Here is a 19,128-nt window from a genome sequence, read left to right as displayed (position 1 = left end):
TCTCCAAATGGGTGGTTTGGAGCACATTTGGAAAAAGGTAAAGATTGTTTTATAAATATTTCCGCCATGCCTCCATGGTTTGATTTCAAAGTTTTTGGGACTTATGCAGATCCCAGATCCACAAAAAAAGGTACCAGCAGCTAAGAAAAGTTGTTTTTTGCATAATTGGACCCCTTTAATCCTGCCTGTCAGTTCCACTCTGCTAGGTTGTAGAGCGTTCACAAACGACCTAGTGGAGCCAGTGCCACCTATTGTTGGATCAGATACCACCAACGCTGAGATGCTGACAAAGCTATCACTGGCTATGAAGAGCTGGGGAAAAAGATTACACAAAGCATTAATTCTGCAACAAATTCACCAAGACACCCTCCTGTTGCCAGAGCATGACAAGTCAACACACTCATCAGTTCCATCCAATGTACACCAGAGGGAATCATTTACCTAAAAAACCTATTCTACTTCCAATTGTGTAAGAGAGTAAAAAGTTGGATATCACACTTTAGATATAGAAAAAAATGATTTTTTACTGCTACAATAATGTCTGTAAACAAATAAACTAAGGAATCAAAGGGGGTCACGACAAATAAAACCTGAAACCAAATAAAATAAACAATGTAATGTGAATCACTAGTGCGAGGGAAAGATAAAAGATTATAGCAGGGGTGGGCAATTAATTTTTACCGGGGGCCGCATGAGCTACCCGAGCACTGCTGGAGGGCCACATCGACAATATTTCAATTAAATTTTGCTCAATATTATTTTTGATATATACCGTAAGATAAATAATAATAATAATAATAATAATAATAATAGTAATACTTCAACATAGTGTGTGTAACAGCATTCCATTACTAATATATATAAATTAACATTAATAATAAATGACAGTAAAATAAGCACACGTATGACTGAGGAGTCATAGTGTAACTTTGTGTGGTGTTTGAGTTGTCCGACTTTTTGTGTGGCCTTAAACGCACCAGTGGTTTAGTGCTATGCGTGTTGGTGACAGATGACAAGTTGGTTTTGGCCTGGTTTGTGTTATGTCTTCCTATAACAATGATGCAGCAGGCACAGATAGATCGTTAACCTTTTATTGTAGCTTACTACTCCGAACATACAGCCGTGTTCCCGCTCTCCAGGAGTACAGTATTGTGATGACAACATTACCCATAATTCCCCGCGTCCCTCACAACTACGGCAGCCCTAGTAGCTCCAAATACATAACATCTCCTCCCCTCTTACAACAGATGTCCCTTTTAGAAAACAACAGAAATAATCAGCTACTATTTCAAAGAACGTAAACATACACATTCAACTTATTTCTGGTATCTAAGATTATCTCAACACGTGACTTAACACAACCAACTAAATGTCACAACCTTATCTTTTTCTTTAAACCACACCTAACAGGTATATGTTTTAACTCTAACTCAGGGATGAGGGTAGACTGCCTCTATCCCTCAACTGATCCCAAGGGAATTATTCTGCCCCTGATGGTCTGGGATAGTTGCTAACTATTCTAAAGACTCAAGCGTATAGGGGGTCGCCGCTCTCTTTTAGGATACCTGCTCTCTGCAGGGGCATCAGTCTTATTGTCCACTGACGGAAAACCGTCTTTAGGGCTCAACTGCACATGTGTCTCAGTCTCATCTGGAGTCACACTTGCAGCTGGAACAGATGTATCTGGCACTGGATGTCTTACTTGGGTGTGGAGAGGAACTGAAGGGTTGGTCACTGCATCTGTCTGATCTTTCGAGGACAGCTCTGCTGACACTGGTGACGCAGACAGGAGCTGATCAGCATGTCTCCTCCAGACACTGTCACCTCTCTGAACGGAGTAGGAGACTGGTCCAGTCTGAGCAAGGATAGTAGCAGGAACCCATTTAGGTTCTCCACTGTAGTTCCTCGCTAACACAGTCTCGCCTGCTGTGAAGACTCTGTTCTTCGCCTGTCGTTCCCTGCGTTGTATCTGTTTTTCCTGTTGGCCTCGAACTGTGTCTTTTACTGCTGAGGGCTTCAACAGGTCGAAGGTCGTACGCAGGTCTCTCTTGAACATTAGGCTTGCAGGAGATGCCTTTGTAGTGCTGTGAGGAGTGTTTCTGTAGTTCAGCAGAAAAGTATGTAGTCTTTGGTGTAATGTTCCTTGTCCTTGTGATGCTTTCAGTGCACGTTTCAGAGTCTGAACGAACCTTTCAGCAAGGCCATTTGTGGCAGGATGGTAAGGAGCTGAGGTGACATGCTGCACTCCATTTGCTTGTAGAAATGCAGACATTTCATGCGACACCAGCTGAGGTCCGTTGTCAGAGACTAACTGAACCGGAGATCCAAACCGACAGAACATCTCTCCTAGCCTTTCGATGGTCCTTTCTGTGGTGGTAGATCTCATTATCGCCACCTCAGGCCATTTGCTGTGTGCGTCTATAGCAACCAGAAACATTCTGTCTTCCACTGGCCCTGCGAAGTCAATGTGGACCCGCTGCCATGGTTCTTGGGGATATTCCCACGGATGCAGGGGAGCTAATGGTGGGTTATTTCTGGTTTTGTGGCAAGCTGAACAAGATGTAGCCATTTCCTCGATTTGTTTGTCCATGCCTGGCCACCAAAAATAGCTTCTCGCTATTTCTTTCATCTTGACTATTCCACTATGTCCTGCATGAAGCTGTTGCAACATTTTTTCTCGAAGTGACAGTGGAATGATCACTCGCCTCCCCCATAGCAGGCATCCCGACTGGACAGAAAGCTCCAACCTCCTTCCCATATAAGGTTTCAGGCGCACAGTGTCACCAGCAGGTCGACCTTTAACAACAATGTCCATGACCTCTGACAGCTCTGGGTCGTTGCGAGTCACTTTTTTGATCTGCACTGCTGAAACAGGTGCCTTTTCCACCTCTCTAAAGTAAAAAATGTCCTCCGTTTTTGAATCGGGCTTTGTGACTGGAAGAGGAAGTCTGGATAACCCGTCAGCGTTGCAATGGGAGTCTGACTTACGATATTTGATGTCGTAAGCGTGAGCAGATAGCAGCAGAGCCCACCTCTGCAGTCTTGATGCAGCGAGAGATGGTATCCCAGTGTGTGGTCCCAGGATGGTCGTGAGAGGTCGATGGTCCGTTAGGAGAGTGAACTTCCTCCCATATAAATACTGGTGGAATTTCCTCACCCCGAAAACAATGCTCAGTGCCTCTCTTTCTATTTGAGCATAGTTGGACTCTGCCTTGTTCAACGTTCTGGAGGCGAAAGCGATCGGTTTTTCCTCACCATTTGGCAGTATGTGAGATAACACTGCCCCCACTCCATATGGGGATGCATCACAAGCTAGCTGAATTTGGAGTGATGGGTTGAAGTGAGTCAGCACCTCTGATGTGGTTAACGCCCCCTTGGCTTTCTCAAAAGCCTCCTGACAGCTGGCTGTCCATTTCCATGTCTTGTCCTGGCGTAACAACTCATGCAGTGGCTGTAGCAGTGATGCTAGATTAGGAATAAAACGTCCGTAATAGTTCAATAATCCTAAAAAGGATCGCAGCTGGCTGATGTTTTGAGGTGGAGGTGCCTCCACGATGGCTGTGATTTTGGATGGTGCTGTATGAAGTCCTTTAGCATCAATCACATGTCTAAGGTATTCCACAGATGATTGAAAGAAATCACATTTTTCTTTGCGAACTCTTAGTCCATACTCTCTCAATCTTTGAAGTGTAGCATCCAAGTTATGCAGGTGATCTTCATCATTTGCTCCTGTACACAGGATGTCATCCAAATAGCACTGCACTCCTGCTAGACCACAGAGTATCTGGTCCATAGCTCGCTGGAACAGAGCCGGGGCAGAAGTGATACCAAAAGGCAGTCTGCAGTATCTGAAAAGCCCTTTGTGTGTGTTAATAGTCAGCATCTCACGTGACTGTTCATCCACCTGCATCTGCAGGTACGCCTGATTGAGATCTATTTTGCTGAACTTTTGACCTCCACTCAGCCCAGCAAATAAGTCATCGATCAGGGGAAGTGGGTACTGTTCTGCTATTAAGGCAGGGTTGACTGTCACCTTAAAGTCTCCACATGTCCGGATTCCACCATTTTTCTTTTGCACTGGAACGATGGGTGTAGCCCACTCACTAGTCGTTACAGGCTCCAAGACTCCATTTTTGACCAAAGCATCCAAATCAGTTTCCACCTTTGATCTGATGGCGTACGGCACTGGTCTCGCTCTCAAAAACACAGGTTTAGTGTCAGGTTTGACATGTAGCTTTACTGTAATATTTTCCATGCAGCCCAGTTCATCACGAAAGACCTCTTTATGCTTTTCCAGTATCATCTGAAGCTGTGTAGAACTGTCTGACATTTTTCTCACCTCTTGCCAGTTGAGATGGATCGCCTTTAACCACACCCGACCCATTATGGCGGCGTAGTCTCCCTGGGTGATGTAGACTGGAAGTCTCACAGTCTGATCGTTACACTGCACCAGTACATCGGTCATTCCTTTCATGTGCACCGTGTGTCCAGTGTATGCTCTGAAAACAGTGTCTGCAGGACGTAGAGGGAGATGTCTCATGTGTTTCCTGTAGATTTTATAAGACACTAATGATGCCCTCGATCCAGTGTCTATTTGCATCTTTATGGAATGTCCTTCCAACTTGGCTTTGGCCCAGAAACCATCCGAGCTCTCACCCACATTCATTACCCGTATTGTATTCACTGTGGTAGACATGTCCTCCTCAGAAGAATCACTGTTACTCTCCTTTTCATATTTGACTGTGTGAACCTGTCTTTTCTTCTTGTAATGTGCACTTTTCACTTTATTTCCAGTCTTTGAGCCATCCTCTTTGCTCTTTTTATATCTGCACGCCCGCTCCACATGGCCTCTTTTCCCACATTTATGGCAATCCATATCCTTGCACCAACATGCAGATGCAAGATGGCCAGATTTACCACAGCGAAAGCATGGCCCTTGCACATCTTGGTTGATGCTGAGTTTGTGCACTTTCACATGCAGCTGCTGTGCTTCTCTGGATGCCATTTCCATAGACACACTTATATTAATGGCCTTTTCAAGAGTCAGATCACTTTCTGTAAGCAATCTTTTTTGTGCTGCTTCATTTGCCAGTCCACATACAAGCCTGTCTCTTAACGCATCACTCAGTGTGTCACCAAACTCACAGTGTTCGGCCAGTTTACGTAAAGCTGCCATGAACATGGTGACAGACTCACCCTCTTCCTGATGTCGCCGGTGAAATCTGAATCTTTCGGCGATTACCAGAGGTTTGGGGGAGAAATGTTTGGTCAAAATGTCCACAATGTTTTTATACGTTTTACTCCCTGGTTTCTCTGGCTGTAGGATGCTCCGAAGCAGGGTAAATGTCTTCGGGCCGATCACACTCAGAAAAGTAGGTACGATCTTGCCATCATCAATTCCATTTGCTGCGACAAAATAGTCAAAGCGCTCCGTGTATGAGCTCCATTGCTCGACATTCTCATCAAAGGGGCCAATCGAGCCGATAACTCCAGCCATCTTACTGGTCGTCTTACCGCTAATGGCGCTCCGTTTTTGACTTTGGTCGGTGTCGCTGGTCTCCGGTCCCCTCTTCTCTCAGCAGGAATAGTCGGAATGCCGGCGGACACCTGCGCTAGCATTAGCGTTAGCTCGGGGCTCCCGTGAGACAAGGAAAACTTCTCCTCTTCTTAACACTGACAACACGCGTCGGTTCACTCGTCCTCGTCGCCACTTTTGTTATGTCTTCCTATAACAATGATGCAGCAGGCACAGATAGATCGTTAACCTTTTATTGTAGCTTACTACTCCGAACATACAGCCGTGTTCCCGCTCTCCAGGAGTACAGTATTGTGATGACAACATTACCCATAATTCCCCGCGTCCCTCACAACTACGGCAGCCCTAGTAGCTCCAAATACATAACAGTTTGTACGGCAGAAAATGACTAGTTTTTCGAGATAGAATTGTTTTACTCATGTTTTTGGTGTGGTTATGTCCGAATATAAACAGTTTTGTTCAATAAAGTGATCGATATAATTCCTGTCCTCGAAGCATCTCGATAGACGTTACAATAATTGAACGGTGTTCAATTGAACGGTGTTGACGAACACCATTAGGGCCGCTTGTTGTCACTGTCACTCAAAGTTGCATTGCAAAATTCCATAGAATAAATATGTTTATTTTGTTTATAATTCAGATGGGATTTGATTTGGTGCGCGGCATATACTTGCTGCGCGCAGCAGACGCTTGAACAGTGCGCAATTGCGCAGGCACGCACCTTAGGTGAGGGGACGTTGCTTTGCAGTTCATGTGTTGTTGAAAACACGGCATTCCTCATCAACTTTTCTCTTTTTTGCGTCTCGGGTGTAAACCGTGCATCACTTGTCGCTGCATGTGCACCTTCACTCGCAGGTTACACACGGACACACGCCCATAAATAATACTTTTCAAAATAAAAGCAGCACAGTTGTATTGCGCGCAGGACATAGATGTTTTTTCAACTTTATTTTGTAATTGCAGTTGTTCACATTCACTCACAATCACGCATACGTCCACACGGAAGTAATACAAATAACGATTTTCAAAACAAAAGCAGCACCGTTGTATTGCACACTCGACATAGATACTTTTTTAAATTTATTTTGTAATTTATAATTGGCCTCACGCGGGCCGGACAGGGACGCACAAAGGGCCGTGTTAAATGTTGTGTTTGGAGTGCGCCCTTACTCATTGCATTACGGTACCTATTGTGTTGTGCTGTATGTTCTATATGTTTACGGTACGTACACAGGATGTGATGTCATTACGCTCTCATTGTGAGACGCGCCATTTTCAGCCGCTACTTGTAATAAATATGCCATTAGGCTAAAGATTAAGAGTATTACTTTATTCTCCGATACGTGTGGACACTGTGCACTGAAACGTGACAGGTTATGGGCCCAGGAAGAGTTGGAGGAAGTTTAACGTGACGGATTAACACGGAGCTTCTGTGGACAACTTGGAGATAAAGTGAGTAAAGCTCGGAAGAAGTTTTTCGCGACGCAATACGCGAGATGGCTAACAGAATGGCGACACCAGCCCCGCAACTTCTTTTTGATGGATCAGATGAAAAATATGACCTGTGGGAAACAAGATTTTTAGGTCATCTACACATTCTAAAATTAAAAGAGGCGATCCTGAATGCGCCATCTGGCAATGAAGAAGCTCAAGCTGAACATAGGAGGAAGAATACTGACTGTTATGCTGAACTGATCAGACTCATTGATGACAAAAGCTTATCCTTAATAAGACACGAGGCTGCAGATGATGGCAGACAAGCCCTGAAAATACTGAGAGAACACTACTCCGGAAAAAGTAAGCCGAGGATCATCAATCTGTACACATCACTCACCAAGCTACACATGGGAGAAGGTGAGAATGTTACAGACTACATTATAAGAGCAGAGAACATTATCATGGCCCTAAAAGACGCTGGTGAAACCATGAGTGACGGACTAAATGTAGCCATGGTGATAAATGGGCTACCAGAATCCTTCAAGCCCCTAGCAGTCCATGTAACACAAAATGAAGATACAGTTACATTTGCAGACTTTAAAAGGAGACTAAGAGTTTATGAAGAGAGCGAGAAAATGAAGAAGACAGAATCTACAGACAATGTGATGAAGACCCATGTAAAACAGGGCAGAGGTCCACCAAGGGCACAAGCTGGCAATAGAAAAGATGAAGATGCCAACGTGACGTGCTACAGATGTGGAATAAAGGGGCACAAAGCAAGAAAGTGTTCCAGAAAAGTATGGTGTGGATACTGCAAAAGTAACACACACGAAGAGTCGCTGTGCAAGAAAAAGGGGGAACGAGATGGCGCGAGAAAGGTCGTGGAGGAACGAGACAGCGACCGAGAGGACCATTTCTTCAAGGCAAACGACGCAAGGAATGAGAGACCACCAGGCAGCGTGAAGATGAAAGGCATTATGGTCGACGGAGGAGCAACATCACATATTGTGAATGACATAGAAAAGTTTAAAAGCTTCGATGACACGTTTCAACCTGACTCTCATTCAGTGGAGCTAGCAGATGGAACCAAATGCAGTGGAATAGCACAGAGAAGAGGAACAGCGACCATCTGTCTGCAGGACAGCGCTGGACGACAGCACAGAGCACAACTGAGGGATGCTCTGTACATGCCCACATATCCACATGACATATTTTCCGTGGCGCGTGCCACAAATGGAGGAGCGACGATCACCTTCGAGAAAGGGGACAATCGCATGGTCACAAGGGACGGTAGCAGGTTTGACATACACGAAAGTGGTAATCTGTATTACTTGCCTACTGTTCAAACTGATATTGATCTATGTAAAGTGTGTCATGATGTACAAACATGGCATGAAATTTTAGGCCATTGTAATTATGAAGATGTGCAAAAATTACAAGGTGTAGTGAGAGGCATGGAGATAAAAGGGAGTGCGGCTAAACCAGCACAATTATGTGAAGTGTGCACAAAAGGAAAATTTACCCAGACGAGAAACAAGGAGCCTGACAGGAGGGCTAAGAAACCCTTGGAACTAGTCCACACTGACCTAGCCGGTCCCATGCAAACGCCTAGCATTGATGGTCACAAATATGCACAAATATTTACTGATGACTATTCTGGTACCATGATGGTGTACTTTCTAAGGTCTAAAAGTGATGCAGTGCTCGCAACAGAACGGTTTTTAGCTGACGTAGCACCATACGGTGAGGTTCGGTGCATCAGATCAGATAATGGTTCTGAGTATACAAGCAAAGAGTTCCAGGCACTGTTAATAAGGAATAGGATTAGACATGAAACGTCTGCACCCTATTCACCACACCAAAATGGCACGGCCGAGAGAGGGTGGAGAACCCTTTATGAGATGGGCAGATGCTTACTGCTAGAAAGTAACTTACCAAATAAGCTGTGGAACTACGCTGTACAGACGGCGGCCTATGTACGGAACAGATGCTACTCTAGGCGTACACAGAAAACACCATACGAGTTGTTCGCAGGGAAAGAACCAAACATTTCCAAAATGCAAAAATTTGGATCAGTGTGCTATGCTTACCAGCAACAAGCCAAGGGCAAGCTAGACTCTAGGTGTGAGCAGGGTGTTTTTGTGGGTTACGATAAAAACAGCCCAGCCTACCTAGTGTACTACCCAGAACAAGAGAAAGTTCAGAAACATAGATTGGTAAAATTCACAACCAAAACTGCAACAGAAAAAGAAACACAAACATGTGAGTCATACATGGGGTATGGTGATGTACAACCCAGGGTTAATGAAAGAGAAATTTGTGTTGATGATGACAAGGTTGAAAATGTACCAGATCAAGGTTTACAGGGTGTTTCTGAGACTTTACCTGAACAGACTGAACGCACACAGCCGGGTAGAGTCACTGACACTGTAAACAGAAGGAACCCATCGCGAACCAGGAGGAGGCCGGTTCACTTACAGGAGTTTGAGACTGAGGATACAATGGACAAATTTGTAACATGCGTGGACTCTTGCTACAGAGCAGTATGTGACATTCCTCAAACCTACAAGGAAGCGATAATGTCAAACAAATCAAGGCAGTGGAAAAATGCTATGGATGATGAGGTGAAGTCACTGGAGGAAAACGACACCTTTAGCCTCACCCATTTGCCACCGGGCAAACAGGCAGTGGGGGGAAAATGGGTCTATGCCCTCAAGAGTGACATTGACGGAACAGATAAATACAAAGCGAGGTTCGTAGCGAAAGGCTACAGTCAGAAAAAGGGAACTGACTACAAAGAGACATTTTCACCCACAGCAGACATGACAAGTGTGAGGGTGATCATGCAAAAGGCGGCACAAGAGGAGCTAGTGCTGCACCAGCTTGATGTAAAGACTGCTTATCTTCACGCCCCGATCGATTGCGAAATTTATATCGAACAGCCAGAAGGCTATGAGAAAGAATCAGTCACAGGTGAAAAGCTAGTGTGTAAATTGCACAAGTCTCTCTATGGTTTGAAACAGTCCGGTAGAAATTGGAATGCAATGTTGCACACATGTCTAACTGAGAATGGTTTTGTACAAAATTCTGCTGATCATTGTGTGTACTCACGAGAGGAGCATTATGAGAAAGTGATTTTACTTGTATGGGTAGACGATCTCATCATAGCATCTAAAAACAATGGTGTACTCAACAGTGTGAAAATGATGCTCACTGAAAGATTCAAAATGAAGGATCTAGGAAAATTGAAACATTTTCTGGGAATAGATTTTGACCAAACAAATGGTAAAGTCACAATGTCTCAAGAGAGATATGTTCACAAAATCTTAGAGAGATTTGAAATGCAAAATTGCAAGTCCAGAGAGACTCCATGTGAACCAAAACTAGAGTACACAGGTGATGCAGACAAAATGACAGATCAAAGAAGGTTCAGGGAGGCTGTTGGAAGCCTAATCTACTTGTCCACATGCACACGTCCAGACATAAGTTTTGTGGTCAGTAAATTATCCCAATACTTTGCTGAGCCAACAGACGAACATTGGAACACAGTAAAACATGTGTTTAGATACCTCAAAGGTACAGCAGAAAACAAGTTATGTTTCAAAGGAAATAAAACTGAAAAACTGGGATTGAGAGTGTACAGTGATGCTGACTGGGCGTCAGATGTGTCTGACAGGAGAAGCACATCAGGTTATTGTGCTAGTCTAAGCGAAGGTAGCTCTCTAATCTCATGGAAAACAAGAAAACAAGCTACTGTTGCTTTATCTACATGTGAGGCAGAGTACATGTCTTTGGCATCAGCCATTCAAGAATGTATCTACCTAGGACAGCTACTCAGAGGCATTGACAAATACCCTTATACACAAACAAAGGTATTTGAAGATAATCAAGGCACTATTGCACTAGCCAAAAACCCAGTGAACAGGCAACGGTGTAAACACATAGATATCAAATACCATTTCATAAGGGAAACTATAAAAAGTGGCAGAGTGATTTTGGAGTACTGTCCTACTGAAAATATGATTGCCGATGTTCTGACAAAGCCAGCCACCAAGATGAAGCTAAAAAGGTTCAAACAGGACATGTTTGGCACTTAGAAGTGCAGTGTGTTTTTCTGTTTATTGGGGAAGGGACAACATGTGATCCCTATTTTATTTTCTTGCATTGTAATTTTTTTTCTCAAGGTAACCAATTGAGTTAATGGCGAGTGGGGGTGTTAAATGTTGTGTTTGGAGTGCGCCCTTACTCATTGCATTACGGTACCTATTGTGTTGTGCTGTATGTTCTATATGTTTACGGTACGTACACAGGATGTGATGTCATTACGCTCTCATTGTGAGACGCGCCATTTTCAGCCGCTACTTGTAATAAATATGCCATTAGGCTAAAGATTAAGAGTATTACTTTATTCTCCGATACGTGTGGACACTGTGCACTGAAACGTGACAGGCCGGATGCGGCCCGCGGGCCGCAGAATGCCCAGGTCTGGATTATAGGGTCTGATTGTCGACCAGTCCCCAGTACATGCGCATGGTGTCGAGTTGGTGTCTAATACACTGCAAGAGCAAAACAGTATAAACATGTGAGTTCAGTGCCTAAAGACAAGATAAATCCAATTAAGGAAATGACAGCCAAAATCGAAGAGCTCACAAATATTGTAACCAAGAAATGACAACTTCAGCCACCAGTCGATGGAGAGAAACTATATGGCGAGAAAGGAGAGAAACTATATGGCTTCCCATAATGTCTCGAACGGAGCCAACCAAATTGTAATCATGGTTTCTCATATGTAAAGGACGGCCACTGAACTATTGGCTGCCACGAGAAACACAGGAACATGAACTGATCGCTACAGCAGGGAACCAAATGACCAGATCAGAAAAACGGCTCCAAACTCAGATCGATACTACAAAAAAAAATGCACCCATTCACTTCTCTCAAATAACACGAAGATCGACAAGTCCCTGAGTTATATTTTGAGCTGCAGCTGCTGTTGCCAGTGTAATGGGAAAGAAGGCCCTAATGCAGAGTAATCTAAGTGGTTTAGCTCTGACAGCATTGCTCGACAGAGGTGCACAATTTAATATCTTTAACTGCGCCTGAAAAGATCTACATTTGCCTGAACTGGCTATTCAATTACTGTCAGAGATCATTAAAGAACTGTATGAACAGAAACTATTAAGGCTGAAACGACGCGTCGACGTAGTCGACGTCATCGGTTACGTAAATACGTCGACGCCGTTTTTGTGCGTCGACGCGTCGCATAATGACGTCACACTACCGTCATGGCGAAGCGCAAAGCAGACGATCAAAGAAGACGATGCGAACGGTGCGAGCGAGGGGGGAAAAGCATGCCAAAAGTGGTCAAAAGTGTGGAAGTATTTCAATAAACGGCCTAATAATGTTGTTGTATGCACACTGTGTCGAGCGGAAATGGCCTATCATAGCAGCACAACGGCTATGAACGAACATTTGAAAAGAAAACCATCAACTAGTCAATCGTCCGCGCGAGCATACGTTGTCATCATTACACAAAAACATGAATGTGTCATTTGTATCTGCTAGGGGTGTAACGGTACGTGTTTTGTATTGAACCGTTTCGGTACGGGGTTTTCGGTTCGGTACAGGGGTGTACCGAACGAGTTTCTAAGCTAAAGCTAAAGTCTTAACAAGCTGCTTTGCTCCGTCTGCCTCTGTCTCCGCACGCAGCATTGTCCCACCCACACAACCATCTGATTGGTACACACGCAGCATTGTCCCACCCACACAACCATCTGATTGGTACACACGAAGCATTATCAGCCAATCAGCAGTGCGTATTCAGAGCGCATGTAGTCAGCGCTTCAGCGTGGAGCAGATAGGTGTTTAGCAGGTGAGCATCAGGCAGCGGACTCTCCCCAAATGATAATAAACACCTCCCAGTCAACTACTAGTAACATCACTATGAGCCCGTTGACCTTCTAGAAACTTAAACTGCAGCTCAGCTCACTCGCAATCCCGGCTTGAGGTGAAGGCTAATTAGCTCTCAGTTCCAGCCACATCGACCCCTTCTGAGCGCCTATTTTCAGCTGCTGGGAATATTGTAAACAAGAAAAGAACCAAAGCATGTAGACATGCTAACCTTTCTTCATTACAACTGTTAGACACTCACTGGAATGAGTAGAATTGGTTATTGTGTACTGTGTTGGACTGGATGTTTATTTTGCACATTTTAAAAGCAATACTTAATGTTTACAGTGCTCCAGAATATTTCGTTTTGCACTTTTTTGTATTGGATGTTTATCTTTATTTTTGCACATTTTAAAGCAAAATAAGCAATACTTTTACTTTTGAAATGCTTATACTATTGCAGAATATTAAGATTAGCACTGGATGTTGACTTTTATATTTGCACATTAAAAAGCAAATACGCTACTTTTAATTTTGTTAAATGTTAAAAGTTTTAAATGTTTACATTGTTACAGAATATTTAGTCATGTTGTTGTCAATGTTGACTGAGTGGCCATACTTCTTTTTTTTTGTAAATAAAAGCCATGCCTTTTGAAAAAACGGGCCTACATTTATTTTTTCATCTTCATTTTGAATAAAAAAATAATCGGTAAAAGGAAAAATAATCTATAGATTAATCGAGAAAAAAATATATAGATTAACCGATTAATCGAAAAAAATAATCTATAGATTAATCGATAGAAAAATAATCGTTAGCTGCAGCCTTAGAAACTATATTCAGTTAATGGAGAACGTATTCTGTTTGAGGGCTGGGTTCCATTATGACCAACTTGGCAAAGAATGAGGACCCCAAGTCTTGCTGTCAGTGTCGCACTATGGGGCCCATAATTCATGACTTTTAAGACAACTACTATTATAAGGTATATGACTGGACACAGGACTGTGAATCTTTCGGCACCACACGATTTGATTCGTTTCGAGTCTTGAGGGGTAACGATTCCATTCAGAATCTATATTCGATTCAAAGCGATTCTCGATTCAAACTCTACACTTTTTAAAATAACATTGTATTCCTGTTCTATTATTAACTACATCCCTCCATTGTTTCATAAAATTTTACCCAAACATTTAATAAAGTCAAATACAGATAAGACAACAAGAGAAGTATCCAACACTTCTCTTTTCTAAAGTAAATCCGTACAGCAGATATAGGTCTACATCAACAATATGATTTACCTTAGTGTCTGGACAGGACAGATTGGGAAAAAACAACAAAATTTTTCTGAATAAAATATATATTTTTTAATCGATTATGAATCGCTGGTTATTCGCGATGAATCTGAAAATAATTTTTTTTGAAACCCCTACTGGACAAGGATTTGTTTTTCACTTGGCAGGGTCACATGCACTTTCGCAAATGCACTTTCAAGTCTTTTATAACTTTCCATGTATGACCGACAAATGAGCTTTTAAATATTGTTGAACATGTTTTCATTAATAAAAACTAAACCGAAGAATTATAAAAGTTGAAATAGGGTAAATATAATCAAATGTGTCTGAGTAGCTCTGCATCTCTGATTAAGCAGATGTCAAGAGTATCAATCATTCAGCATTATTGTCTTATCTATGGGCTGCTGTCGTGACACCTTTATGCAGGGGGAGGTAATCTAGTGCAGTGGTTCTCAACCTTTTTTCAGTGATGTACCCCCTGTGAACATTTTTTTAATTCAAGTACCCCCTAATCAGAGCAAAGCATTTTTGGTTGAAAAAAAGAGATAAAGAAGTAAAATACAGCACTATGTCATCAGTTTCTGATTTATTAAATTGTATAACAGTGCAAAATATTGCTCATTTGTTGTGGTCTTTCTTGAACTATTTGGAAAAAAAGATATAAACATAACTAAAGACTTGTTGAAAAATAAACAAGTGATTCAATTATAAATAAAGATTTCTACACATAGAAGTAATCATCAACTTAAAGTGCCCTCTTTGGGGATTGTAATAGAGATCCATCTGGATTCATGAACTTAATTCTAAACATTTCTTCACAAAAAAAGACATCTTTAACATCAATATTTATGGAACATGTCCACAAAAAATCCAGCTGTCAACACTGAATTGTTGCATTTCTTTTCACAGTTCTTTTTGACAGACATTTAAAAAAAAATCTCACGTACCCCTTGGCATACCTTCAAGTACCCCCAGGGGTACGCGTACCCCCATTTGAGAACCACTGATCTAGTGTATCCGGGTAGCTTTTCTGTCGCGTCTTTGCATTTATGATTGGCAGTTTGTGGAACTCTGAGCGGGTGAGTGGCAACACTGGCGTGGGGAGCGCCGAGGCCATCTCTGTTTGCTAGCTTTCAGTTTGTAGTGTGCGCAAAGCAAATATATAACTAAATCCATCCCTTGGAGCTGAATGTGACTATTAAAAAAATGAACTAAAAAAACGAAACCTTTTGTTTTCTGCCCCAGAGATAGCTAAACACTTTTTCTATAAACGATAAATATCGTCACGTTTTAATCTCCTATAGTTACGCTGAATTCAAAGGCTGAGGTCTTTTTATTTTGGTTATCGTTACTTGTTTTCCTTGCCGCTGAGGACGACTCCTTTTTTTCTTTTCAATCCTGTAACAAATGTTTACATCTCTCCGCTTCCATTAGCTCTGTACGCATGTGTTCCTGTGTACTTATTCCTTCTACAGGGTAGAACAGGAAGCCTGTTAATTGGATTGAGCACTGCTGCAGGCTTGTGTATCGTTCTAACATGAATACTAGAGACAAATAACGAAAATCTCCCCTGCGGCTCACGACCCCAAGGTGAGTCGGGACCTACTTTTTGGGAAACACTGCGCAAGCAGGGAACAGCTGAGCAGAAAGTGAATACTCTCATTTAAATCACACAAAAAACCTAGGAAAAGAAGGATTTGAAGTACCATACTCTAGAGAAAGGCCAACACCAGGGCAACTAACAAAAAAAACAGGTGGGAGAGGGAGAAACTGAAACCTGAAAAAAAGGTACAAAACGGCCTGATTTAACAGGATCCAAATAACACACTAAACAGCGTGTGCAAACTATAAAATTGTGTGTTCTATTAGTGGGTGTGTTGCGTGTGATCTACGAAGACAATTGAAAAGTGGTGCTGACCGGCTTATTTAAATGAGATTTTTGTGTGTACTACTCGGTTCACCACGGAGACATGCCATCATTAACTGCGTAGCCATGTTAACTTGTGGCTGTTTGCTATGTTTTCAAACAAACAGACATGTAGCACTTTTTTTCTGGGAATATTAGACAACCCTATCAACTCATGTGGACCTACACAGATGGGGCATAAGAGGTGACTCAATGTGCAAGCTCTGTGGGAAAAAGGGGTCTATGACAAGATGCAACATTGCTCTGTCTTATGGCAGACAAAGATTGTGCCACGATGAAGTGCGAGACATTCTTGCTGAGATTCTGGAGCAGGCAAGAACCCAGAACCATCAACCCTTGGGCGGCCCGCCATACACTTACGATCACATTTTTTAAGGAGAGAGCAGAGCAGGCAAGTCTTCTGCAGTCCACCCAAGCGTGGAATCTAAGGGTAGACCTAAAGAGAAGGTCTACATCTTTACGTCCATACAAAGTCCTGTTCCTTACTGAAGAAAACAAGACTATTCTTGTGGGGCTTATTGTACCATGGGAGGAAGGGTGTGAAGAGGCCTCCAGGAGAACATTTGAGCACTATAGACATCTGTAGCAGGACTGCAGGGAAAAGGGATGGCAGACATGGTTGGACTCGAATGATAGCGGGTGTAGGAGCTTCCCAGCCCAGTCAGACTGGGAGTTGCTGACAGCAGTGGGACTGACAGCAAGCGAGGAAAACGGGAGGCAGTGAGTATTGGCTGGCCACCACTTCTCACCCACCAGCAGGAAGGTCTTATGGTTAAGGGTTGGAAACACCCAGTAAGTGCTGGTACCCACCTGATGACACGACCTCCTGTCTTAAGGCTGCAGTCATTATGTAATGATCATCACAAGCAAGATTTAGGTAATCACTTTGGAGAGAGGCTGGGCTGCAATAAATGTTCATGTTTTAACCACATGACTACATTTGAGAAATGTAAGTTTGAGACCCCTGGTTTACACTGTTATACAAGCTGTAAACTGACTATTTTACTGTATATTGTGTTAAAGTATCATTATTCATTTTGTCCTCTAAAAAGATGTAGTGAAATGTTTCCTGAAATATGAGGGCCCGCATGTATTATACTCTAATTTAATGGGCAGACTACTTCCTGGTTCGTGGAAGATGACATAAACTGTTGGGATTAGACAGACACTCCATGTTTCTGGTGGGAAGACGACAAAAGTAAAAAAAAAAAAAATGGCTAGGCTTTTGTTCGCTTGCATGCTACTTCCTAGTTCCTGACAATGATGTAGGTCTGGGCTATTTTTTTTGGGTGTGGGGCACTGGCACATTCCTGAAAGCTAAGGAGCAGGGGCTGTACGTGTGTATGTATATATATATATATATATATATATATATATATATATATATATATATATATATACAAACCCCGTTTCCATATGAGTTGGGAAATTGTGTTAAATGTAAATATAAACGGAATACAATGATTTGAAAATCCTTTTCAACCCATATTCAATCGAATGCACTACAAAGACAAGATATTTGATGTTTAAACTCATAAAATTAATTTTTTTTTTGCAAATAATAATTAACTTAGAATTTCATGGCTGCAACATGTGCCAAAGTAGTTGGGAAAGGGCATGTTCACCACTGTGCTACATCACCTTTTCTTTTAACAACACTCAAACGATTGGGAACTGAGGAAACTAATTGTTGAAGCTTTGAAAGTGGAATTCTTTCCCATTCTTGTTTTATGTAGAGCTTCAGTCGTTCAACAGTCTTCGCTGTCGTATTTTACGCTTCATAATGCGCCACACATTTTCGATGGGAGACAGGTCTGGACTGCAGGCAAGCCAGGAAAGTACCCGCACTCTTTTTTTACGAAGCCACGCTGTTGTAACACGTGCTGAATGGGGCTTGGCATTGTCTTGCTGAAATAAGCAGGGGTGTCCATGAAAACGACAGCGCGATTCAGCATATGTTGTTCCAAAACCTGTATGTACCTTTCAGCATTAATGGTGCCTTACCCATGCCTTGGGCACTAATGCACCCCCATACACAGCCCTTTGAGACACTTGTGATTTAGGGCTATATAAATAAACATTGATTGATTGATTGATTGATTGATTGATACCATCCCAGATGCTGGCTTTTGAACTTTGCGTCGATAACAGTCTGGATGGTTCGCTTCCCCTTTGGTCCGGATGACACGATGTCGAATATTTCCAAAAACAATTTGAAATGTGGACTCGTCAGACCACAGAACACTTTTCCACTTTGCATGAGTCCATCTTAGATGATCTCGGGCCCAGAGAAGCCGGCGGCGTTTCTGGATGTTGTCGATAAATGGCTTTCGTTTTACATAGTAGAGCTTTAACTTGCACTTACAGATGTAGCGAGGAACTGTATTTCGTGACAGTGGTTTTCTGAAGTGTTCCTGAGCCCATGTGGTGATATCCTTTAGAGATTGATGTCGGTTTTTGATACAGTGCCATCTGAGGGATTGAAGGTCACGGTCATTCAATGTTGGTTTCCGGCCATGCCGCTTACGTGGAGTGATTTCTCCAGATTCTCTGAACCTTTTGATGATATTATGGACCGTAGATGTTGAACTCCCTAAATTTCTTGCAATTGCACTTTGAGAAACGTTGTTCTTAAACTGTTTGACTATTTGCTCACGCAGTTGTGGACAAAGGGGTGTACCTCGCCCCATCCTTTCTTGTGAAAGACTGAGCATTTTTTGGGAAGCTGTTTTTATACCCAATCGTGGCACCCACCTGTTCCCAATTAGCCTGCACACCTGTGGGATGTTCCAAATAAGTGTTTGATGAGCATTCCTCAACTTTATCAGTATTTATTGCCACCTTTCCAAACTTCTTTGTCACGTGTTGCTGGCATCAAATTCTAAAGTTAATGATTATTTGCACACAAAAAAAATGTTTATCAGTTTGAACATCAAATATGTTGTCTTTGTAGCATATTCAACTGAATATGGGTTGAACATGATTTGCAAATCATTGTATTCCGTTTATATTTACATCGATTCTAACACAATTTCCCAACTCATGGAAA

General features: G+C 42.5%; 2 protein-coding genes across 7 annotated transcripts in view; both read right to left on the bottom strand.

Annotated features, from left to right (window-relative positions):
- The window catches only part of LOC133662289 (protein Dok-7-like), a 102,645-nt gene that overhangs the window by 61,459 nt on the left and 22,058 nt on the right, over positions 1 to 19,128 (bottom strand). The gene's annotated exons all lie outside the window — the stretch shown is intronic.
- Positions 1,513 to 5,815, bottom strand: LOC133662288 (uncharacterized protein K02A2.6-like). Its single transcript, XM_062066160.1, has one exon. It carries the CDS (start codon positions 5,495 to 5,497, stop codon positions 1,520 to 1,522), a length of 3,978 nt encoding a protein of 1,325 aa, XP_061922144.1. The 5' UTR covers positions 5,498 to 5,815; the 3' UTR covers positions 1,513 to 1,519.

This window comes from Entelurus aequoreus, linkage group LG12 (genome assembly GCF_033978785.1).
Source record: "Entelurus aequoreus isolate RoL-2023_Sb linkage group LG12, RoL_Eaeq_v1.1, whole genome shotgun sequence".
Lineage (NCBI taxonomy): Eukaryota > Metazoa > Chordata > Actinopteri > Syngnathiformes > Syngnathidae > Entelurus > Entelurus aequoreus.
The sequence above is the reverse complement of the archived record's forward strand: the minus strand, read 5'-3'. Positions and strand labels throughout refer to the sequence as shown.